Source organism: Sapajus apella, unplaced genomic scaffold (assembly GCF_009761245.1).
Source record: "Sapajus apella isolate SASKATOON/1434 unplaced genomic scaffold, GSC_monkey_1.0 scaffold94, whole genome shotgun sequence".
Classification (NCBI taxonomy): Eukaryota; Metazoa; Chordata; class Mammalia; order Primates; family Cebidae; genus Sapajus; species Sapajus apella.
This window is the reverse complement of record NW_022437034.1, coordinates 3,048,801-3,072,210: the sequence shown is the minus strand read 5'-3', so window position 1 is coordinate 3,072,210 and position 23,410 is coordinate 3,048,801. Positions and strand designations below refer to the sequence as shown.

Sequence of the window (23,410 nt, the reverse complement as noted above, 5' to 3'; positions counted from 1 at the left end):
CTGATAGAGGCAGAAGCAGCCCTATACCTCGTGAATCTTGGCCTCTTCTAAAAAGCTTGCTGTATCTTCAGCGGCTTTCTGATTTTTTTTTTTTTCATTCTTAAGTTGTGCCGGAGATCGGGTACTTGGGATGTACTTTTCAGACTCCCCCAGTCTTATTTAATTCTCGAGCCTTCTTGATATTAAAACAAGCTGAGCCACTGTCATGATCTAGCTCTTTTCCCTTAACAGGTCCCGTTTTTAGCACTTTTGTTCCTGCCGCTTTAGGGTTTGGTGCTGGGAGGCAAAAATGCAATCAGGCTCAGAGCTAGCTGCTGGTTGCATTGATTTCCATGGTATACAGAGTATATATGCTTGTCTTGCTCTTGGCCATCAGAGTGTCATGGTCAGGATGTCTAGACTAGCTAGTGCTCTGTGTTAGGTGTCTAGATGGTGAAAGGGGATCAATCTGGAGATGTGGCTTGAAATGATTCATCCATTGGGGGGTTGGGTTTTCATGTGCACAGTATGCAGTTGTGAACACATAATGTGGTTTTTAAAAAGCCAGCATTTCTCCTTACTGCATCATTTTAAATGGTCCTGCCACTGAAAGGTCCGGTGTGGTTTGATTCCTAACACGTTTAGTTTTGTTAGTTTGCAGTTTATAGGCATGGTAGTTTCCCCTCTAGAAAAAACATAGCTTAGTTCCTACCTAGAGTGGCCTGAAAAACACATTCTAGAGAGACCAGGTGTCCTTGGAGGTGCTGAAGGTACGGGGAGTCTCCCTTCCTCGTGGTGGCTCTGGATAGAGACTCTGTTCGATGTCCCTTAAATGTTTTGTGTGGCCTCCTCCCCCAGATGTAACTGGCACATATGTACTGCTTTAGACACGAGCCCTTTAACGTAGAATCTGGAATCTGTCCACTTGTGGGAGGGGGAGAGGGAGGCAGCCTTGACACTGGGCCCAGGGTGCTGTCCAGCTCACTGTCCTCTGGCTGGATGGGACTAGGGGCCAGTGGGCGCAGGTGCCGCTGACTGGTTGTTCTGTGCTCTCTTCAGCAACCCAAGGAGATCTGTGGGCTGGTTGGGTTCTGCGATGAGGTGAAGGAGATGCCCATGCAGACTCTGGTCCCTGCCAAAGTGGCCTCCAAGGACGTCATCCCTGCCCTGGAACTGGTGGAGCCCATTAAGGTACCCGGTGTCACTGTGTGTGCTGACCAGGGCCGCGTGGTGCCACACCACTCCCTGCTGTCCAGTCCCTGCTGTGTCACATCACATCCTATGAGCCACATGTTTCTTTTGGTTCCCTGCCTGGTTCCTACGGGCTTTTGAGTTTGTGATCGCTGGTTCCATGCTAATGCAGCCCCCAAACCTGAGCTCTCTTGGAAACATTTTATGTCTGTGGTTGTCAACCCTAGTGTTGGTGGGATCAAGTCTGCATATTTTCAGTGTGCCATTGACCAGTGACTTTGCAGTGTCTGGCTCCAGCCTCACTTTCTCACGTGCTGTCTGGGTGTCCTTCCCCATCCTGTGGCCCTGACAGACTGGATGTCCCCACCACACCCCTCAGAGTATACGGAAGCCTCACTGGGCCTGCAGCCTGTATACTAAGTATGTGTGGGTGTCTCTTTTGTTTAGAACACCTCATTTGGTGGAGATCAGACTACTTCATCCCGTAATAAATGTATTCGGCATTTATTATGGGTCAGGCAGCATGTTGGGGGCTGTGGCGATCAGATGATGTCATCGTGCCCTGGGGCTTACGTTACAGTTCTTCAAGGCCTGGGCTGTGTGATGCATTAACGCCTGGCACATGCACACGCTTCTTGTTCTAGAACATCCCACGGCACTTGACTGCCAGCTGCCCGTCTCCCTCTGCTGTCTCCTCTCTGCATGTGCAGAGTGTGTGGCCCAGGGGACAGGCCGGAGTGTTAGCTGGAATCCAGGAAGCACTGCTTCTTGCCTTCCCCTCCATGGGATGCTCCTCAGCCCAGCCCTGCCTGGTGACCAAAGTGATGGCCAGATAAAGTGAAGAGTTACAGCCACATGTGATTACTTAAGTTTCAGTGAAATACCATGGAGCAAAATTAAAAATCCAGCCCCTTGGCTACACCAGCCACATTGCAAGTGCTCAGCGCACAGGGAGCTAGAGCCTCTAGTGGACAGCAGGAGTAGAGAACATTTCCACTGTCACAGAACAGTTTCTGTAACAGTATTGCCTTATTAAAGGTGGATCTAGCAGAGCATTCTCAAGTGCTCATGAGGCGTGGGAGACACGAGTAGACCTGAAATGTGTTCAGCATTCTGTCTTCCAGATAGTGCGCCTTACTGAACTCCTTCCTTTGTCCTGCTCCCCAAAATGAACCCTGAAGGCGGAAACAGTTGTAACTGAACACATCATCAGGACAGCCCCTTGGGATGGGGAAGGGACTCTCTATCTCCTGAACTATGAATTCCTGAGTTTTGTTTTGGTGGGGTTAGGGGGAAGCAGTGGTGGCAGAGGATTGGGGTAAGGGGTGTGGCGAGTTTCCCACCATATAAAAATAGGGGATTAACTTGGATACTGAGAGGAAGCCGCTGCACATCATTTGGAATTCAGTAGGCAGTGGCCCTTGATGTGGCCAACCCACTCTGGTCTCTGCATCCCTTTCCTTTAGGGGAGCAAGACCAAGGGCTGCGAGTCCCAGCATTCAAGTACTCCTCTACTCTTTCCACAGAAGCAGGAGGTCCCAGCGGAGTCTGATGTTTACTGTGAGGTGTGTGAATTCCTGGTGAAGGAGGTGACCAAGCTGATTGACAACAACAAGACTGAGGTGTGCTGCCCTCCTGGCAGGGGGAGGCCCTCTCCTGCCCCCTGAGCCAGAATGTCCCAGTGGGAAAATCCCGCAGGAGAGAGGGCTTGGCCCAGCCTTGGCATGTGTGCAGCCACGTCCCATCTCGTGGAAGGCAGTCCTCACCAGTGGGACCTCTGGGCTGGTAGGGGGGGGAGGGGTGGGCACTGTGGCTCTGCTTTGTGGCTCGATAATTTTCTGGCGGTAGAAACAGCACCCATCATTGACTCATTTCCTGGCCATTTTAAGCATTTCAGAATCTCCTCCACCCTCGCCCAGCCTCCCATCTTCTCACAGGATCCTTTTGTGGGTTTCAGAAAGAAATACTCAACGCTTTTGACAAGATGTGTGCGAAGCTGCCAAAGTCCTTGTCAGAAGAGTGCCAGGAGGTGGTGAATACGTACGGCAGCTCCATCCTGTCCATCCTGATGCAGGAGGTCAGCCCCGAGGTGGTGTGCGGCATACTGCGCCTCTGCTCCGGCACGCAGCTGCCTGCGCTGACCGGTGAGCGCTGGGCGTGGTGCGGGAGAGGATGGTGCCCCTCTTGGGTCGGGGAGGGCCCTGCCAGCCCTGAGCCCGCCGCCCTTTCATGTAGTTCACGTCACTCAGCCGAAGGATGGTGGCTTCTGCGAGGTGTGCAAGAAGCTGGTGGGTTATTTGGATCGCAACCTGGAGAAAAACAGCACCAAGGAAGAGATCCTGGCTGCTCTTGAGAAAGGCTGCAGCTTCCTGCCTGACCCTTACCAGAAGCAGGTATACCCGGGCTGGGCTGTGGTGGGCCAGCGTATCAGAACCTGATGGAGCATGCCAAGGCTGGGGCACATTTTCATGGAAAACCAGCTGTTTCTGTCTCTGGCCGTGGAGTCCAATGAAGTTTTACTTGGAGGTGATTCACTGGCTTAAGATGAGCCACTGGGGAAAGCAACCTGAAGTAGAGGCCAAATGTAGGTAGGGAGTCTGGGAAGGGAGGCCCCAGGACTCACGGGGCTGGGAATGCCAGGAGCTCTCCGGGAAGAGTGTTTCCAGGGCCTGCCTGGCCTTTTGTGCCCCACTGTGCTCAGACTCCCGCAGAGCTGGACGTGTGTCCGTTTTCCTTTGCAGTGTGATCAGTTCGTGGCGGAGTATGAGCCCGTGCTGATTGAGATCCTGGTGGAGGTGATGGACCCTTCCTTCGTGTGCTTGGTGAGCCTCACTGGGTGATGTGGGTCCTCTTGGGCAGCTGTAACCTGGGGAGCTGCAGAGACCCGGAAGGGTTGCTCTGAGAAGTGGCTGCGGGGTGGAGTGTCGGTTCCGCTGTGGGAGAGCAAAGAAGGCAGGGAGCCAGCCCCCTAAGCCCCATCCCTTTCCTCAGCAACCCTGATGTTCTGAAAGAGTGTGGTAGAGCTCTGATCCTCGCTCCTGGAAACTGTGATCGTAGTTTTGAAAGAGATATGTTGGGCAGCTCTCATTCTCCCCTTTTTTTCTTCTTCTTACCATATAGAAAATTGGAGCCTGCCCCTCAGCCCATAAGCCCTTGTTGGGAACTGAGAAGTGTGTATGGGGCCCAAGCTACTGGTGCCAGAACGCAGAGACAGCAGCCCAGTGCAATGTGAGTAGCTCAGCAGACGGTGCCACCAGCCTGTCTTGCCCCGGGGCAGCCTGTGTGAGAATCCTGCTTTGATGGGAAGTCAGCGGTCAGCTCTCCACCCTGCTTTTATGTCGTTGGAAAACTGAGGCTCAGAGAGGTGGTTAGGCTCACTCATGGTCCGCTAGAAAAGGCAGGGTGAACTACACTCTTGGAGTGAAGGGTGGGGTTGATTTTGTTTTTTTAGTATTTTTGCTTCTGCCTTGTTACTTTGGTCTTCATTTCCCTTATGACAGTGTCATACTTGTACAGGGTCACTCCAGGGACTGCACAGGGTCTGTGGGATTCATTGCCCAGGCCCTGTTTCCCAGGAACATGTTTGCCCTGGCTGGAGCCTTCACTCAAGGCCCTGAGAGCTGGTCCCTGCCTAGCCGCCCCAGGGCACTGTGGCCCTGGCAGCCACCAGCTGGGTGACCTGTGCTGCTTCCCTGGGTGGGGATGTTTGGTCTGGTCCCTGTTGCTTAATGTTGCTTTGCGCAACTTTTCCTTCCTTACTGCCTTCCTTGTGACATGTCAGTGGTGGTTTTGTCATCTTGGACCACTGCAGGGAGGGGCAGGGGGCCCCATTCTGGCCTTGTCCAGCTCTTTCCTCCAGCTAGGCTCCAGCCCATCTCCACTGCCAGCCCCACCCCATGGCTGGTTCTGCTGCTGTCCTGGGGAAATGTGGGCCCGCTTGTCAAGGCCTGAGCTGGTGTGTAGCCCAACTCAGGCAAGGAGGTTCTGCATGGGGATCAGCGTGCAGGCTGATAGCAGGACACTGGGTGCCAGGTGTAAGTAGATGAAGGGTCCTGAGCCCTGCCTGCATGGGTACTCATCTGCAAACTACTTCAGGCATCTGCTGCCCTGGACTTGTGCCTTAGAAGTTCCCAAAACTCTGGGCTGGGTGCAGTGGCTCATGCCTGTAATCCCAGCACTTTGGGAGGCTGAGGTGGGCAGATCATGAGGTCAGGAGTTCAAGACCAGCCTGATACGTGGTGAAACCCTGTCTGTACTAAAAATACAAAATTTAGCCCGGTGTGGTGGTGTACACCTATAATCCCGGCTACTCAGGAGGCTGAGACAGGAGAATTGCTTGAACCCAGGAGGCAGAGGTTGCAGTGACCTGGGATCACACCACTGTACTCCAACCTGGGCGACAGAGTGAGACTCCAAAAAAAAAAAAGAAGTTCCCAAAACTCATGGCCACGTGTTCCCTGCTTTTAAGTGAGATCCTGTCCTGGGTCTTGAGCATCTGGTGCCATCAAGCTGACCTGAGAACAGGTCCTGTTTTTGGGTGATAATCTGATACACTGATGGGCTGGAATGGAGTTTGTCCTCTTAAGACTAAACCCAGCTTCCTCTCTCCTGCCAGGCTCTTGAGCATTGCAGACGCCACGTGTGGAACTAGGAGGAGGAATAGTTCATCTTGCAGAAGCCGCAGCACTCGGTTTTTTCTACTCGTGTGTCTTGGGGAGTGAACGCACAGATCTGTCTGACTTTGTTATAAAAATAGGGCTCCCCCACCTCCCCCGTTTCTGTGTCCTTTATTGTAGCATTGCTGTCTGCAAGGGAGGCCCTAGCCCCTGGCAGACATAGCTGCTTCAGTGCCCCCTTTCTTTCTGTTAGACGATGGTGATGCACTGGAGGCCTTTGAGCCCACCCTTGCGTGGCACCTGCTGGAGGAGGACAGAGCTCTGCTGGCCTGAGCCACAGCTTCTTGACAGGAGGCCACCGACCCTCTTGGTTGGGGCCTTGTTTGACCGAGCCCTGACATGTGCTTGGGCACTGGTGGGCCTGGGCTTCTGAGGTGGCCTCCTGCCCTGCCAGATACCCTCTCTGTTTCCTGGACCTCTCAGCTGTACAAAGCAGCAAAACAAAGGCAGTTTTATGTGTAAGATTAGAAGCTTGGAATAATTAGGCTTTTTCGATAATGTAATTCCTGCTGTAATAGCACAGGAATTTTGAAAGCAGCTGCTGGTGGCTCGGGACATCAGTGGGGCCAAGGGTTCTCTGTCCCCAGGTCAACCATGATTTGGCTTTCCCGTGTCTTTCCTGGTGATGCCTTGCTCGGGGTTCTGTGGGTTTGGGTGGGAAGGGGGCCGTCTGCCTGAATGTGACCTGCTAGCTCTCGGAAGGCCCCGTGGGCCTGGCTTTGTGTGTGGCCAGTGGTGGCCGCGCTGTGCCTGCTCGTGTTGCCTGCGTGTCCCTGGCTGCTGAGGCGCTGCTTCAGCCTGCACCCCTCTCCCGTCTCATAGATGCTCCTTTTGACCTTTTTTTTTTTGAAATAAATGTGGATGGCGAGCTCCTAGGCCTCTAGCTTCCTGGTGGAGGGCAGCATGCCGAGGGGTCTGCTGGGTGTGGGGTGGGTGCTGTCTGCGGGCCACTTGGGCACTCACGCTTCTGTCCCCTTCTGGTTGCCAGGAGACAGCAAGCAAAGCCAGTAGGACATGCAGTTACTAGTAAATGGATTTTGTGATTTTTGTTTTGCACTAGAGTTTCTGTGATTTAACAATAAAACTCTGTTAACCAGATCTGGTCCTAAGTGTTTCTGTCACTCCTCAGCCAGAAGAGTTTGTTCGTCTCTGATTAGCTCTGAGCCCACAACACCATTGGTGCCCAGCACTCCCATGACCCCTCTTGGCCAGAGAACAAAAGCAAAGTGGATAAAGGAAAATCCTACCTGTTCCTCCCCCAAGACTCAGGGCCAGCAGTAGATTGGGTGCACCTGAAGGTCGGCCCTGCCCTTCGCCTGCCTGTCCCCACTCTCCAGAGGCCAGAGTCAGAGCGCATTGCCAGTTCCTTGAGAGCTGCCTTGCTTTTTAAACAGACCATTCCAGAAATTCGTAGTGAGCACCAGTTAAACAAAACCAAGGGGAAACTATTGAGGGAATAACTTAATTTAAAAAGAATACACAAGCACTCCACATTCAAAACCCAAGGGAACATCAGTCATTTCTCTTTATAAGCTGGGCACATTTGGGAAGCCAGTGAAATGGAGAGGATGCTTGTTCATTGACATTGACCTTCTTGTCCACGTGGGGATGCTGCCTCCACCTGGACATCCAGCAGGGATATGGCAGAAATGCAGTGGGACTTGGACTGAAGTCAGGGGTGTCCGGCCAGCAGGGGATGCCCAAGCTGGGCCTCCCTTGTTCCTGCTCAGCTGGAGGGGATGGTGCTAGGTGGAGCCAGGAGGGAGGAAGGTCTGCTCAGCCTCTTTCGGCTCAGCCTGAGCCTCGCTGGTCCCCAGACTCCAGGGCCCCAGTGACCCTCCTTACCTTGTCCTTAGACACTTAGCGTTTTTGTTTGGTTTTCTTATAAAAATAACAGATTTTATGAAGGTAGAGGTCAGATGCTAAATTGAGCGTCTGGCAAAAGTGGGATCTGAGCAGCTGATGTGGGCCGCCAGGGCCAAGCCAAGCTTGTCTCTCATGGCTGACCTTGAGAGGGACCTCCCCAATTGGCCCTGTCCCTGCCCTTGCTCCCACCCTGGGAGGGGGTGGTGGGTGGCGCTGCTCACACCCATGATGCTTCCCTGTCTAGTCACAGCTCTGTGATCTCCAGGGGGCTCTCCATGATCACATCGCGAAGTTTGTGCAGGGGCGTGGATTTGGCGGATTCTGTGCGGGCGTTGCGCTCGAAGGCAGTGACCTCGGCAGCAGTCAGCGTCTCCAGTGAGCGGCCCAGGGCCTTCTGGTCATCCTCAGGCAGGCTGTTGAGGTCGGTGGCCAGCAGCGTGCCTGTGCTGCCATGCACCACATGGATCCCATCAGGACCCTTGAGCTCCACTGGTGGCTTGTGGCAGAAGCGCAGGCTACCCTGCCCTGGGCTGTGGTCCCCTGGCTCCTCGTCCAGCTCAGTCTGGATCAGCTGCAAGAAGAGGCCAGGACCCCCACATGCTCAAGGCTGTGCCCAAGGGATTAGCAGGTGGACAGCCCCAGAGACCCACTGGCTATGTGGATGAACCCTGGGCTCCTACCGCAGCAAGCCTGTCAGACTCCGTTTCTCAAACTGTGTGCAAAGGGAAACTGAATGCTTAACGTGCTGCAGACGGGTTCTCAGGAGGATCGACTCTTGTGAAAATTGTGTGTGTGTGTGTGTTTTTGAGACAGAGTCTGGCTCTTCCACCTTGGCTGGAGTGCAGTGATGCGATTTCAGCTCACTGCAACCTCCGTCTCCTGAGTTCAAGCCATTCTCCTGCCTCAGCCTCCCGAGTAGCTGGGATTACAGGCACGCCCTGTTGGCCAGGCTGGTCTGGAACCTCTCACCTCAAGTGATCCATCTGTCTCGGCCTCCCAAAGTGCTAGGATTACACGTGTGAGCCACTGCACCCAGCCAAGTTTCTTAAAATGACATCACCCACAAAGGTATGTTCTTGAGGTCTTTCTCTAACCTGAGAAAGACTGCCTCAGAGCCCACTCCATTCCTATGAAAGCCCCCAAAAGCCCAGAGAGCAGAGCCTGCTGTCTGACTTCCTGGCCCCCACACATTGCTGTCTTTGGTCCTGGCTGCAGAGCTCCAGAGACACAAAAAAGGACAGCAAGAAAGAGAGCATCCCCAGGCTGGGGCACAGCACACAGCTCCCGGCCGCCTGGCCGGCTACCTCAGAGATGGAGGAGTGGCAGGAGGAGGCTTTTTGCACCATCCGCTGTGCAAAGAGCTTTTTGAGCCGCAGGTAATCCTCCAGGACCACCTTCAGCAGCGAGCCCTGGGGAAGGGAAAGGGTTAACCCCCACCAAGGCCCTCCCTGCCTGCCTCATCCCTCCTCTCGCCTGGGAGTCCTGGGTACAGAGACATCTGATCCTGGTGATCCTAGGGGAGAGGATCAGCAGCAGACCCTGGGGACGGTGGCCAACCTGAACACACATAGACTCACTCCTGAGCCCTGCCCTCAAGGCCACCGCAGGCTGCAGCAGCTCCCCATCAGCCCTGGTATTCTTGCCCCAGTGGAGGGTGGGTCTAGCTGAGCCTTGGGGTCTCCACTGCCCTGTGTTCTCTGGAGTGGGGTCCGACCTCAGCCAGGGGACTGGGTGCGGAGCCCGCAGGGAGGGCTCACCTTGATGGGCCCCTCCCGAATGATCTGGCCCAGCTTGGCAATGTTGTCATACTCCTGGATGGCAGCCCGCAGGTATCGGTCATCATCAGGCTTGACAGCTGCTGGCTCACGCCCAAAAGTTCCCTGGGGAGAGGGGACATTAGCTGGAGCAGAGGCAGGCCCCACACACATGCACAAGGCAGGGGCCACCCCTGAAAGAACACAGCTCCTGGGCCAGAGGTCACAAAGACCCAGCCCCTCCACCCGCCCCTTGTGATGCCTGCCCACCCCTGGCCTGGCCCTGGCTCACGTGGGTGCGCGTGGGGCTGTTCCATAGGTCGGCGATCTCGCTGAGGTTCTCTGGCAGGTCATCCTCATGCTCCGCCTGGGCAGCCAGCTCAAGGTTCCGACAGAAGGGATCCAGCCACACGGGGTTGGCTCTGCAGTTAGGGAGGGAAAGCGTGGGGAAGGAGGGAAGGCTGGAGTAGACAGGTGCCCTCCCAGCTTCACCCCACACCCTGCCCATTTCCCTGACCCAGGTAGTCCTTTCACTGGCTGGGGTGTGAGGCCCTGGCACCTGTGGTGCGTGTTCCCACCCTAGCATCCCGCTAGAACCAGGACCGCATGTCACTCTGGATTGCCTTTGGTGTGGAGCCTTCACCCTGCACCCACCACCCAAAGTCTGCACCCCTGGAACTTGAGGCCTATCAGGGTGGAGAGCCCCTCTCAGCCACGCGGTTTCTGAGGGTGGAGGGAGCGTGGCCCGCCCACCAGGGGGCGCCAACAGCCCGGGTTTCGGCTGCCCCAGCACTGGGAGATGGCAGCTCTCCCCAGCTGGGTCCTGGCAGGGCTCCCCGGAGGGGCCAGGGCAGGGCCAGGACGCCACTCACCCGTCAAAGGAGTACTTGTTGGTGTTAGGCATGTCCATGATGTCGATGAAGCCACGATTCCCTGCAGGGACAAGGGGCGGGGCATGGAGGGGAGTGGAATAGCTGGAAGTAGGGGTGCTATTGGGGGATGAGGGAGGGTAGGGTTTGGGGGCGTGGTCCTGGGCCCAATGCAGGGCTTGAACCAGCCTTGTGAGACCCAGGTGGGCACTCCAGTCTCCCAGCCTGCTGCTGCTTCTCACCTGTCCCCCCACCAAGGCCCTCACTCACCAGCTGAGCCAGCCACAATGGCCTTGAGCTTCCTTTTGTGTCTAGAGAGAAGCAGAGAGGGGCAGGTGAGGGGGGCTGGGGCCAAGCTGGCATCTCAGGCCCTGCCAGCCCCGTGGCCGTCTGGGAGCAGGTGGTCGACCCTGTGAGGGCAGGGGTGGGGGACACTCACACGGTCCTGTAGTACCAGTTCATGAGGACGAACAGCATGGCAGCCAGGAATAGGAGGATGGCCAGGACGATGATTGCCATCTGTGGGAGCAGGGCCAGGGTGAGCCTGGGCGGCGGGGAGGGTGGGAGGGGCTGTGGGTCAGGGCCACCAGGTACCTGCAGGGCAGACATGTCGTCCGGCAGCCGGATGGAGATGGCAGGCTGCACGTCCAGGACATTGTAGTTCCGGAAAAGATTTCGCAGCTGCTCCTTGTTCTCGTCAATCATCTGGATCACCCTGGGCGAGCGGCAGGGGTCTCAGCTCTTCTCCTCAGCCATTCCCCCCATGACAGTCTGCTCTGCTCCTGCCTCAAGCCCGCAAAGTTCATCACCCCCAAACGTTGCAAGATTGAGGTCCACCCGGTGGGGAAAGCTTTGTGTTTTACAAGGTTCCTCGAACCTTCATGTAGTGATCCTGCTCCATCCTCACAGTGGTTGGAATGCTCCCCGCTATTTTTTTTTAAGATGGAGTCTTGCTCTGTCGCCCAGGCTGGAGTGCAGTAGCACAATCTCAGCTCACTGCAGTCTCCACCTCCAAGGTTCAAGCGATTCTCCTGCCTCAGCCTCCTGAGTAGCTGGGACTATAGGTGCATGCCACCACGCTCGGCTAATTTTTGTATTTTTAGTAGAGATGGGATTTTACCATATTGGTCAGGCTAGTCTCGAACTCAAGTGATCCACCCAGCTCAGCCTCCCAAAGTGCAGGGATGATAGGTGTGAGCCACCACCCCCGGCCTGAATATTCCCATTTTACAGATGGGAAGAGGAAGGATCAGAGGGATGGAGTTGCTTATAGCCCCCAAACTCTGCCCTTTTACTCCTAGCCCTTCCTACTTCTGGGGGATGGCCCCACACAGTGGGCCTGATGATATGGTCTGTGTCTTCTTTGGTGGGTCCCCTCCCCTACTCCAGGGCAGGGAGGCAAGCAGACAGACAGACCGACAGTCCAAGCACAGACCCTCACTCACCGGTCCACGTCCAGGATGCGGTTGGTATCCCGGTTTACCACGTGGATGAGCAGCTCTGTCTGTGCAAAGTTCACTCGACCCTTCTTGTCCACATGGAACTAGATGGGAAGGGGCTTTGTAGGGTATGGCCACCACAGCAGGGGCCACAGGGATGGGCAAGCCTCTTCTAGGAGCCCCTTCTGCCCTTCCCTGCGAATAGACCCCTCACTACTGAATGTTTGTTGAGGACCAGGCACGGTGCCAATCACTTTACCCATATTGGATCAGGTACTATTTATTACTGGCCCCATTTTATGGAGGCGGAAACTGAGGCCCAGAAACCTGGGAGAACTTTGCCAAAGCCGCACTGCTAGGAAATGACTAAGTGGGACCTATACTGCCTTTCAAACCCTGGCCTTTGCACAATGTCCTGTCTCTCCTGTGGCCTGGCCTCCCCTTCTCCCTTCACTGCCCTGGCCCCAGGTGGTCCCAGGAGGCACCTGCACATCGTCAGTGTTGACAATGGCACCAGTGATGTTGGAGAGCAGGTGGATGAACTCCTCCTCAAAGCCACGCACACGGTCAGGGATCTCATTAATGACAATCTTGACGCGCTGGTCGTCCCTCAGGATGTAGATGCCGATGATGGCCGTGTCGTTGTGGCCTGCCAGGTCTCGAGCCACAATGTCCACCACGAAGTAGCCGGGGCTGTAGGCCATGAAGAGGTCAAAGGTGCGCAGGATGCCGTCCACGCTCCCTGCAGGAAGCCCGAAGGCAGGGCACAGCTCAGAGACTCAGTGCCCCGCATCCCCAGGAAGGGACATGAGCCTCGGGGTAGGTGGGGACATTTAGGGGAGGCAGCACAAGTGCCCACAGGGCCCAGTAGGGGGCAAAGGTGACAGGCAAGTGGGAATGATGGCCATCTGAAGTGGCAGTGACTTGGGTTTCAGCTCAGCTGGTTAGCATCACGGGGGAGTGCAGATGACGAGTTTGTGACTCTGTTGTCCTATGCTAGTGTGCAATGGACCATGCACCTCAGAATTCCACAAACAAGGCCGAGCATAGTGGCTCACGCCTGCATTCTCAACACTGTGGGAGGCTGAGGTGGGTGGATCACTTGTGGCCAGGAGTCTGAGACCAGCCTGGCCAACATGATGAAACCCCATCTCTACTAAAAATACAAAAACTAGCTGGGCATGGTGGTGCATGCTCATAATCCCAGCTACTTGGGAGACTACTGGGGAGGCTGAGGCAGGAGAATCACTTGAACTCAGAGGCAGAGCGTGCAGTGAGCCGAGGTCACGCCACTGCACCCCAGCCTGGGCAACAGAGTTAGACTCTATCACCAAAAAACAAAACAAAACAAAACAAACAAAACTCCAAAAAACCCACAGAAGAGATGATCAGAGGTGGTACAGCATAGTCTTCTCTTAAAGGACGATACACTGGGCTCAAAATTTGTCACTTCCTAGCTGTGTGACCTCAAGCAAGCTACTGAGCCTCTCTGTGCCTTGATTTATTACAGTAAGATCAGTGAGAGCTCAGAGGACAAAGGGATGGTGTCTGCTTGCATAACTGGAGGAGGTGGTGCATGAACTAGACCTTGAAGGGTCGGGGAGGGATGTCCGAAGGCAGAGAAGGGGTCCATGCAATGAAGGCAGAAGGGTCAAAGGCTAGAGGAGGATGGGAGAGAGCAGGCTGAGGGGATGCTAAGCAGCTTAGCTAGGCTGGGCACAGGGCCCTTAAGGACAGCAGGTGGATGTGGAATCGAAAGAGGGATTAGGAGGAAGATCTAGTGAGCCTGGAATACCAGGCCACGGACGAGGCATACAGAGGAGGAGTCTTTACATGGAGAAGGGGGAAAGGGTTGGGGGTGGGAGTAAGGTAATGGGACACTCACAGGGGCATCTTCTAGAGCCTGACCTGGAGAGTCTTAGCCACCCACACAGGTCAATGCACAAGCAAACACGCACATCCACAGGTATAAATGTGCTCTTTGAATCCTGCTGCCCCGGTGCCTAGCACAATGCCTGACATAGGGGAGGGTGAGGTGCACAACTGGAAAAACAGGCAGGTATTATGGGAAGGAGAATGGGAGGATGGGTAGATGGACAGATGAATGAAAGGAGGATGGATGGACAGATGGAAGGAACAAAGGATGGACGGAAGGACAGACGAATGGATGGATGGATAAAAGGAAGGAGGAATGAAGAGATGGAGGGATGGACAGACGGATGGGAGCACAGACAGAAGTGTGGATACATGGATGGATGGATAAGTAATAGATAAATGAGTTGAGAAGAAGAATGAATGAAAAGAAGAAAGGGCTGGTTGGTAGATGTGAGGTGGATAGGTGGATACGCTGGAGAACAGATTGCTGGATAGGTGGATGAATAGGATTGGCATGGCTAGTTGGGGGGCCACCCATATCCTATGGTGCTCCCCCAGACCCTATCTCCTCCAGATGGCAGTCCATGCAGTGACTGAGAGGTCACGGCTAGAGGCCACTCATGTGCTGCCAGGCCCCTACCCATGGTGAAGACCTGGCCCACATCTTCAGAGTCGTTGGCAAGGGCCCGGAAGTAGTGGATGGCCAGAATGCTGTAGAAGACAAGGCTGTTGTTGCCAATGTCTGCGTCCAGGGCCAGCACCCGGATCAACTCTGAGCCCACCTTGGCGTCGGTGGCCACCCCTGCAGGAACAGGCATGTGGTGTAAGTGGCAGGGCAGGGGCCACCCCACACCTCGTGCCCAGGCTCCAGTCCGTGCACCTGCAGTGTACTCAGCCTTGGTGAAGCGTGGCGGCTGGTCGTTGATGTCCTCTAGCACAATGCGCACCTCCTGCAGTGTGAGGTCAGCAACCAGGTCGAGGGCTGGGGAGGGTCCATGGGGAGGTGTCCAGCTGCGATTGCTGGAGGCCTTGACGATGAAGGAGAAGACGGCTTCTCGCTCCCGGTCCAGGTCCTGCACCACCAGCAGACGCCCGTCGGGCTGCAGATGGAAGTTCTTCTCTTCGTTGCCAGCTGAGGGTGGGACCATGGGATAGGGTGAGGGGGCAGGGCCAGAGGTGGGGCATATTGGGGTCATCTCTAGCCCCAGGTAATCAGGGCACTAGCTCTGTTGGGCCCCACCTGCGATGAAGTAGTACACGATTGCGTTGGGGCCCTCATCGGCGTCCACGGCGCCCGTCACATTGCCCACGAGGGTGCCGCGTGGCGAGTGCTCAGGCACTGTCAGCAGCTGGTACTGGGGGCTGCCTTTCTGCAGGGAGAGGGGGATGTCATCACAGTGGCCAAGGGAAGGCCTGAGCTTCCAGTCCCTGCTTCGGGGCCCTGGGCAGTGACTTTGTAGGTGCTGAGGGAGTTTACTGTCCAGGCCTTATAGGTGAGCAGAACTGTGGTAACCTCAAGGGAGCAAAGCATGGCCTGGGGACCTGAGCTCTGCCCTCACAGAGTGTTGCCCAGAACCCAAAAGAGTGTTTAAATGAGAGGAGCACACACCTTACTCATATGCACATGCATGTGTATGTGCGCACACTCAATAGTCTCCAGGGAACATCACATCACATGTGCACACACACACAAATAACCAGAGAGTTGGAGTCCACAGGAAGGGCCCTCAGCCCTGCTGTCAATTTCATCTCAGCCCCATATCAATAAATCAAAGCTGGGTGGGGTGGACGGCAGTGGCCCACGCCTGTAATCCCAGCATTTTGGGAGGCTGAGGCAGAAGGATCACTTGAGGTCAGGAGTTCAAGACCAGCCTGACCAACACAGCAAAAACCCCGTGTCTACTAAAAATACAAAACTTAGCCAGGCTAAGTGGTGGGCTACTTGGGAGGCTGAGGCAGGAGAATCACTTGAGCCCGGGAGAAGGAGGTTGCAGTGAGCCAAGATCATGCCACTGCACTCCAGCCTGGGCAACAGAGCAAGTCTCCGTCTCCAAAAAGGAAAAAAAAATCAGAGCTGATTTTCATGCTTCCTGTGTGTGTGCACAAAGACAAGGGTATCAGTTCCATGAATCAGGCATTTTGGTCTTCTTTTTTTTTTTTTTTTTTAAATCTCTGGGTAGTGTTTTGAAATAGTGCTCAGTATAGCTCAATACAGTGTAACACAGCTGCTCAATAAATAGTTGTTCTTGTATGAAGTGCATGCAGAGAGATGCTTCTGTGTCTAGCCAAATGTGTATGTTGGCGCAGTGTGTATAGGAGAGTGTGTGCGCATGTGTGCTTGCAGGCAGGTGAGTCCCTGTGTGGGTGCGACCAGCGCAGGTGGGCAAACTCACTGGAGGCCTCACGAAGAGGGGTTCGTTGTCATCTATGTCCTCCAGGGCCACCTGCAGCGGCTGCATAGTCTCGTATGGCACCGGCTGGCCCAGGTCACTGGCCACCAAGATGAGCTAGGAGCGGAAGAGCACAGTCAGAGGGGAAGACTGGGAGAAGGCGTTGGACTGGGGACTTCCTGGTGGCCAGGTCCCCTAGATACTTTCCAGGAGGCAAGGTGCGGGACTCTTGCCCAGAAGAAAGCCCGCCTCAGGCCCCGCCCCTCACACCGGGCCCCGCCCTTACGCTGTACACCGCCTGGGTCTCCCGGTCCAGGCGCTGTGCAGTCTGGATGAGGCCACTGATTGGGTCGATGGTGAAGAACTCCCAGTCCCGGCTGCCAGCTGTCTTCAGGAAGCTGTAGCGCACCGCCCCGTTGAGGCCCTCGTCTTTGTCCGTGGCGTAGACCTCATACACGTTGGAGCGCAGCGGGATCTCCTGCGGGGAGCATGGGGAGGGAGGCTCCTGGACCGCTGAGAGAATCTCAGCTCCCAGGCTCTGAGGGAACCCTCACTCTTTCTCCTGCGGTAGCTCAACGTCCTCACCCAGCACCCGCCAGGAGCACCTGCCTGCTCAGCTGGATTCTGGGCTTCTGCTAGCTGCTATCCCTCTTCTCTCCTCCCCAACCCAAGTTAAGGCCATTGTCCACTGACAGTCCAGCCTGAGAGCCACATGCTTCAAGCCTTCCCAGAATGACCATTTTTCCAAGGGCTGCCTGCGTCCTTCCAGTCCCATTCATTGCACGCTGAGGTTTACCGGACAGAGGGGACCCAAGCACAGAGGCCGCAGCCACCCTTTGTCCTGTATCACTCTTGCTCTCTCTGCTACCCCAAACACAAGAACTCTGGGTGTCTCCAAACAACACCATCCATCCAATGGTGGACACAGAAAGTGGGGGACACGCAGGCAGGGTGACATGGTGGATAGGATAGGGGTTGGCCACCAGGGTCTAGTCTGTTACTAACCTGCCTGGAACCTAGACATGCCACCTCACCTCTCTGAGCCTCAGCCTTCTGAACACCATTGAGCTATGTCAAAGATCTTGAAAACCTCATTGAAATCATACATTGACCCATGACTAAGCTGCCCAGAGCAAAAGAAAGGGCGCACTTTTTAGATTTTCGTTGAAAAATGATCAGCTCAGCATGGTTTCATTGTTTATCTCGAGGATCATGACAATTGGAAGTTCTAAATGGCAGTTACATCTAATTAATAAAAAGTAGGATGACATGTAGATAATTAATAAATTTGGGTTGTTCAGGAGACCCATAATCTTTCCAAATGCAAAACCCTTGAAGGGAAAGTCTTCATAAATGGGGCCTTTGGTGTGAAAAAGGACTAGATTATTATTAATGTATACCCTGCCTCATTCCACAAGAGATTTGATGCAGCTGACAAGAATATATAAATTATAATAAGATTGATCAAGTTAAAAAATTAGGGTAAAGAAAAAAATTGGTTGGCAGGAAGATGGAAGCTGAGGGGTGGGAAGCAAGATGATGTAAGCCCTAAGACCGTGCAGGGTCGCTCAAGATGGTCTGACCACTCTGGGCTCCCTAGTGGGCACAGCAAAGAGGACTGACTGCCCAGTCGCTGCAGATGAGACACTAGACACAAGGTAAAAAAGCAAAGCACATGGTAAGGCACAATGCTTCTTCGAGGTCCGCCCTGGGAGAGGTTTCTCCTGAAGGACCTCAAAGAGGAGACAGAATGACAAGATGGGCTTAGCATGGGCATTCTGAGATGTGGAGCCTGGGAGGAGTTTGGGGGACAAAGAATAAGTGGGAGACACTCTGATGGTGCCATTAAGGAGCACTCTGGGCCTGCGTGCTTAGGGGAAACGGGGAGAGCAGAAGACAAAGGAGTGCTTCCCTTATCTTTATATGGCAACTTAGACCAAGAAGTGGAAGAATTGGAGAGATTCCAGAACCTCACCACTTCCCCGTGTTTCTTAGTTTGATGCTCATCCTCAGCTCCTAGGCTGTCTCCACACTGTATCAGCAGGAACAACAGACAGACGGAAGGGGCATGTGTGTTTATTCTGAGACATGTATGGGGGAAGTGGGTCGTGGAGGAGCCTGTCTTTCTTGGTAGACACCTAGGAGCAAGAGATTGGGTATTTACTTATTATTAAGCCTGTTTTGCAGAAGAAAAATAGACTTACAGAAGTCACTTGCTCATAGTCATTGGGCTGATAAGCGATACAGTCAGACTTCAACCAAAGACTTTTTTTTTTTTTTTTTTTGACAGTCTCACTGTTGCCCAGGCTGTAGTGCAGTGGCATGATTTCAGCTTACTATAACCTCTGTCTCCTGGGTTCAAGTGATTCTCCTGCCTCAGCCTCCCTAGTAGCTGGGATTACAGGTGTGCACCACCATACCCAGCTAATTTTGTTTTGTTTTTTGTATTTTTAGTAGAGATGGGGTTTCACAATATTGCCCAGGCTGGTCTCGAACTCCTTACTTCAAATGATCCATTTGCCTTAGTCTCCCAAAGTGCTATGATTACAGGCATGAGCCACCGCACCTGGCCAAACCAAAGATATTTTGCTAGCACAGTGCATATACTGTTCAATACCGCCCTGTGTGGCACTGGGCAGGTCTGCCTCCTTCTCTGGGCTCAGATTCCCCATCTTTACAAACCTTTTTTTTGTTTTTTTTTTTGAGACGGAGTTTCACTCTTGTTACCCAGGCTGGAGTGCAATGGCGCGATCTCGGCTCACCGCAACCTCCGCCCCCTGGGTTCAGGCAATTCTCCTGCCTCAACCTCCTGAGTAGCTGGGATTACATACAAACCTTTTTAATTAAAAAAAATTTTTCCCTGGAGCTACTTTTCTGAAGCCAAGTTTCCCCACCTTTACAGCGGGGTGCTTGCACTCTCCAAGGCCACAGCTGGGGAAAGGAACTACTGGTGGGCAGGAGGCTCGGGGGGCAGCAGTACCTCTCTGATGTGGAGGATGGTGCCATTGGGTGGGCGCACAAAGACAGGGCGGTTGTCATTGACGTCGATGACCTCCACCAGGAGCATGGTGGTGCCCCAGAGTGGGGGCTGTCCACCATCCGTGGCCACCACTGTCAAGTTGAACCTCTCGTAGGACTGCAGTGGCCGCTGCGTGGTCACCAGACCTGAGTCCACGTCCACATGGAAGGCCTCTGGCAGTGGAGGCAGGAGAGTAGCTCTGGTTGAGACACCCTTCCCACCCCTCCCTCGACTCCTGGCCTGGGGTGGCAGGCCTGCCCCTCCCACCCCCCTAAAGCATCACAGCTGTCCAAGGAAGGCCACGTACCCACGCCAGGGCCCTCAAGTGAGTAGGTCAACTCTCCGTTGGGACCTTCATCCTGGTCAGTGGCCATCATGGTGATGACCGAGGTGCCCGCTGGCTCATTCTCATAGACACTCGTGCTGAACTGTGGCTTGGAGAACTGTGGTCGGCAGTCATTGACATCCAGCACTTGGATCACCACCTGGGTGGAGGGAGGTTAAGGCCAAAGGTGAGGAGCAGGATGGGCTGCCTCAGGGGGCCTGGCTATGCAGGAGTAAGCCCGGTTCGAGGAAGTACAGGCACCAGCCTGGGAGGGAGGTACTGTCTTCTAATGTGTTGGAGTCTGACTTCAAGCAATTTATTTAGCTCCCTGAGACTCGGTTTTCTTAGCTGTACAATCCTAGATCCTTGGCACCGTGTCTGACTCAAGTAAACACTCAACAACTAGAACTGTGGTTAACAGGTAATCTGCACCTGGGCCTGAAGCAGAAGCCCCTACCCCGTCACACTGCCTGCTTTGTCCCTTGCCATGCCCCACAGCGGCCCTATCAATCTGGCTCTAATCTCTGTCCCTTCGTGCTGGCTTGGTGGGATTCCTCCACTCCTCAAGGCTCCTCTTGACTGGGATTTGTGTCTGGCCTGAGGTTTGGCTTCGCTGGCTGACCCCTCAGCCCAGGGCAGGTCTTATGGACACAGAAAACCATGGGGCCTCTGTTCCCTGACTGCCGGGACCCTGCCCGAACTGCATCCTCATCAGAGCCCTTCACAGCAGCAACTTCATTTGTTTTTTGGTTACAGAGTCTCACTTTTGTTACCCAGGCTGGAGTGCAATGGCGTGATCTCAGCTCACTGCAACCTCCACTTCCTGGGTTTAAGTGATTCTCCTGCCTCAGCCTCTCGAATAGCTGGGATTACAGGCACCCACGACCACGCCCAGTTAATTTTTGTATTTCTAGTTGAACCAGCGTTTCACCATGTTGGCCAGGCTGGTCTTGAGCTCCTAACCTCAGGTGATCCACCTGCCTTGGCCTCCTAAAGTGCTGGGATTACAGGCGTGATCCACCATGCTCTGCCTATTTGTCTCTTAAAGAATACTAACGGCTGGTCGTGGTGGCTCACACCTGTAATCCAAGCACTTTGGAGGCCAAGGAAGGCGGATCACCTGAGATCGGGAGTTCTGGACCAGCCTGACCAACATGGTGAAACCCCGTCTTAAAAAAAAAAAAAAAAAATTAGAGGGCTCTAAGTCACAATCCCATTCCCATTCCCATTCCCATTCCCATTCCACTGTTCGCACAGCTGTTCTGGGGCCAAGATCTCACCCTCTCGGCTCTCAATCCCCTTTTCTATGCAAAGTCGCAGGCCTCAAGGTTTTGCTTCCTCTTTCTCTCTGTTCCCTTCTTCTGCCTTTGGCAGGCCTATCTTTCTGTTCGCAGTACTCACTTCTCCCTCAGAATAACCTCATCATCCAAAGGAAATGCTCTTGAAAGGGAAGGGGTGTGAACAGCTGAATGGGCCAAGACCACTTCTCTTTGGCAGGTACAGAGAAAGGGCTGTGAACACCCACACATATTTGAACCTCATCCCTGTCACACAGGCATGTGCTGTTTTGGGAAAAGCACAGCATTTGGGGTCAGAAGACTCAGGGCAACAAGAGCAAAACTGGCTTAAAAAAAAAGAAAAAGAGACACGTAAATAAAGCTGATTTCTTTATAGTTGTTTGGTTTCTGGACTGTGTTTCTTTCTTTTTTTGTGTGTGATGGAGTCTTGCTCTGCTGCCCAGGATACAGTGCAGTGGCAGGATCTTGGCTTACTGCAACCTCCACCTCCTGGGTTCAAGTGATTCTCCTGCCTCAGCCTCCCGATAGCTGCGATTACAGGCACCTGCCACCGCACCCTGCTAATTTTTGTATTTTTAGTAGAGATGGGGTTTCACCATCTTGGCCAGGCTGGTCTCAAACTCCTGACCTTGTGATCCACCCACCTCAGCCTCCCAAAGTGCTGGGATTACAGGTGTGAGCCACTGTGCCTGGCCTGGACTGTGTTTCTTTCAATGGGACACTATGGTGATACTGGGCCATGTGGAGCCCCAAGCATTATTTGGGTTTCACCCAGGTATGTATAGCTGCCTATTTGCCAAAATATTTTGCCAAATAGCAGTCTGGCAAAGATTTCTCCTAGAGGATCCCTGTCTTCCGAAGCCATAGCCATTGTAACCCATCCAGTCACCCTCTTGCCTTCTCCTTTCTGCCACTGTGTCCCAAAGGGGACTGGGTGGCTCCGCTCCCGGTCTGCAGCAGTCCACTTGCTAGAGGCTTTGCTTGTTGCCTCCACAACCCCAATCTCTGTGGTCCCTGGCCCAGGTTGGCCCCCCTCACCTGCACGGAATTTTCTCGACGGTTGCTAGCTACATCCCCAGGGTTGTCTTTGGCCAAGGCAGTCAGGATATAGCGGTCCTTCTTCTCCCGGTCCAGAGAGGACAGCACATAGATGTCACCCTAGTAGGGGAAGGGTGGCTTTAGGTCCTTCAGTCATTCAGAAGATATTTATTGAGCACCTACTATGGCCAGATACTATTATGGACTTTGGAGATTCAGCACTGAACAAAAGAGACATAACCCCTGCCCCTAGCAAGCTCCCATTCTAGGGGCTCTTGTTGCTCTCACTACCCCAACCTACCTGGGAGTGGGGTGACCAGCCCAGCCTGGAGCTACCTGCCTGACCAGGGCCTAGCATATAGTAGGTACCCCATAAATATTCATTTGTCTTAATGCCAGGCCTGGAGCCATGTCTGATGGCTCGTACCAAGCAGGAAGGAGTGAACCCTGCTGAAAAGGCAGAGTGCCAGAGGATGAGGGCAGAGCAGGGCAGTGGGAGGGAAAGTCCAGTTCCAGCCCCAGTAACTGGGGTAGGCCCTGCCTGACCAACCAGTGCCAGGCCACAGGACTCTTTCTCTATACTGAAGATAACAGCTTTGAACCAATTAGCAAACCTTTGACATCATCTCCCAGCTTTTCTCCTGAATTTCTGCTCTCCCACAGGTCTGAGATTCAACGGAGCATGTGAGATGCACCCTTTGGGGCATCCTCCCTTCCCCAGCACCTACATATAGGGCCATGTATACAGTGGGTGCTCAGACACTGTGCCCACTTTCACTTGATCTTAGCCAAAAGGCCGAGAAGCGATACTGTGCCCACTTTCTGCAGTGCTTCTCATGCCTCTTTTCTGACCATCTCAAAAAGCAGCCCCATGGACTTCAATCAAGCGTTCTAGTGTGGAGAGGACACATCTCAGAAGTTGTCCCACAAAGGGCTCATTACAAAAGACTTGGCCACTTCCTTCAAATCTGTTGCGACAGAAAGGCCATAGTCTCCAGAATGCCTGGGACTCTGAGAACAGGGTTTGCTGACTTGGCTAAAGAATGTCTGGGGCTGCAGATGTCCAGGTGGCAAGACCCAGAGGGATGACTACAATCCTTTTGGTGGCTGCTCGTTTTCTGAGCCTGGGTCTTTCCCACTTCTAGATCCCAGGCTCTCCATCGCCACTCACCGTGGTGGGGTTGATGGCAAACTTGCCCTCTCCATCTCCAAGGCTGTACTCAATGAGTGCAAAGTTGCCTGAGTCAGCATCAGTGGCAGTGACTGTCAGGATGATTGTGCCCACAGGCACATCCTCAAAGACGGCCTCCTGGAGCCCAGGGGGCAAGGAGAGAGAGTAGGCCAAGGTCAGTCCCAGAGCCCGAGCACTGCCCTAGAGCTCACTGATGCAGGCATCAAGCTGCTCATGGGCTGGGCACTCCCAGGGGGCTTAGAGGCTGGCAGGGTGGGAGTGGAAGATGCCCAAAGACCCCAAGCAATGGGGACAGGTCTTGGATCCAGCCTGTGGCCTGGCCACCCACCTGGTAGGAGGGATGGTCAAAGATGGGGTTGTTGTCATTGATGTCCACGATCTCCAGGTAGACAGGGATTTCAGCTGCCCGGGGCGGGGACCCATTGTCTGAGGCCCTCACAGTAAAGTTGAGCCAGTATACTTCCTCGTAGTCCACTGTCTGGTTGGCAATGACCTTCCC

General features: G+C 54.1%; 2 protein-coding genes across 8 annotated transcripts in view; one reads left to right on the top strand and one right to left on the bottom strand.

The window, feature by feature from the left end:
• Positions 1-6,944, top strand: part of PSAP (prosaposin) — a 36,585-nt gene extending 29,641 nt beyond the window's left edge. For 2 of the 3 annotated variants that reach the window (XM_032256276.1, XM_032256274.1), the window contains 7 exons: positions 1,039-1,170; positions 2,697-2,792; positions 3,128-3,314; positions 3,406-3,563; positions 3,912-3,992; positions 4,291-4,398; positions 5,786-6,944. In XM_032256276.1, coding sequence (XP_032112167.1) covers positions 1,039-1,170; positions 2,697-2,792; positions 3,128-3,314; positions 3,406-3,563; positions 3,912-3,992; positions 4,291-4,398; positions 5,786-5,821 — 798 coding nt within the window. In that variant the 3' untranslated portion in view covers positions 5,822-6,944. The remainder of the gene's footprint in view (positions 1-1,038; positions 1,171-2,696; positions 2,793-3,127; positions 3,315-3,405; positions 3,564-3,911; positions 3,993-4,290; positions 4,399-5,785) is intronic. The other variant, XM_032256275.1, reaches the window with a different exon arrangement.
• Positions 6,945-7,213: 269 nt separating this feature from the next.
• The window catches only part of CDH23 (cadherin related 23), a 418,948-nt gene continuing 402,751 nt past the window's right edge, over positions 7,214-23,410 (bottom strand). For 4 of the 5 annotated variants that reach the window (XM_032256266.1, XM_032256267.1, XM_032256268.1 and 1 more), the window contains 19 exons: positions 23,240-23,409; positions 22,891-23,028; positions 21,720-21,839; positions 19,366-19,543; positions 19,020-19,231; positions 16,326-16,517; positions 16,043-16,156; positions 14,890-15,019; positions 14,530-14,781; positions 14,290-14,451; positions 12,260-12,516; positions 11,781-11,878; positions 10,930-11,050; positions 10,775-10,854; positions 10,606-10,646; positions 10,339-10,399; positions 9,759-9,888; positions 9,470-9,592; positions 7,214-8,283 (listed from right to left, as the gene is read on the bottom strand). In XM_032256266.1, the coding sequence (XP_032112157.1) occupies positions 7,957-8,283; positions 9,470-9,592; positions 9,759-9,888; positions 10,339-10,399; positions 10,606-10,646; positions 10,775-10,854; positions 10,930-11,050; positions 11,781-11,878; positions 12,260-12,516; positions 14,290-14,451; positions 14,530-14,781; positions 14,890-15,019; positions 16,043-16,156; positions 16,326-16,517; positions 19,020-19,231; positions 19,366-19,543; positions 21,720-21,839; positions 22,891-23,028; positions 23,240-23,409 (2,906 nt within the window). In that variant the 3' untranslated portion in view covers positions 7,214-7,956. Of the gene's footprint in view, positions 8,284-9,016; positions 9,122-9,469; positions 9,593-9,758; positions 9,889-10,338; positions 10,400-10,605; positions 10,647-10,774; positions 10,855-10,929; positions 11,051-11,780; positions 11,879-12,259; positions 12,517-14,289; positions 14,452-14,529; positions 14,782-14,889; positions 15,020-16,042; positions 16,157-16,325; positions 16,518-19,019; positions 19,232-19,365; positions 19,544-21,719; positions 21,840-22,890; positions 23,029-23,239; position 23,410 lie in introns of all 5 variants that reach the window. The other variant, XM_032256272.1, reaches the window with a different exon arrangement.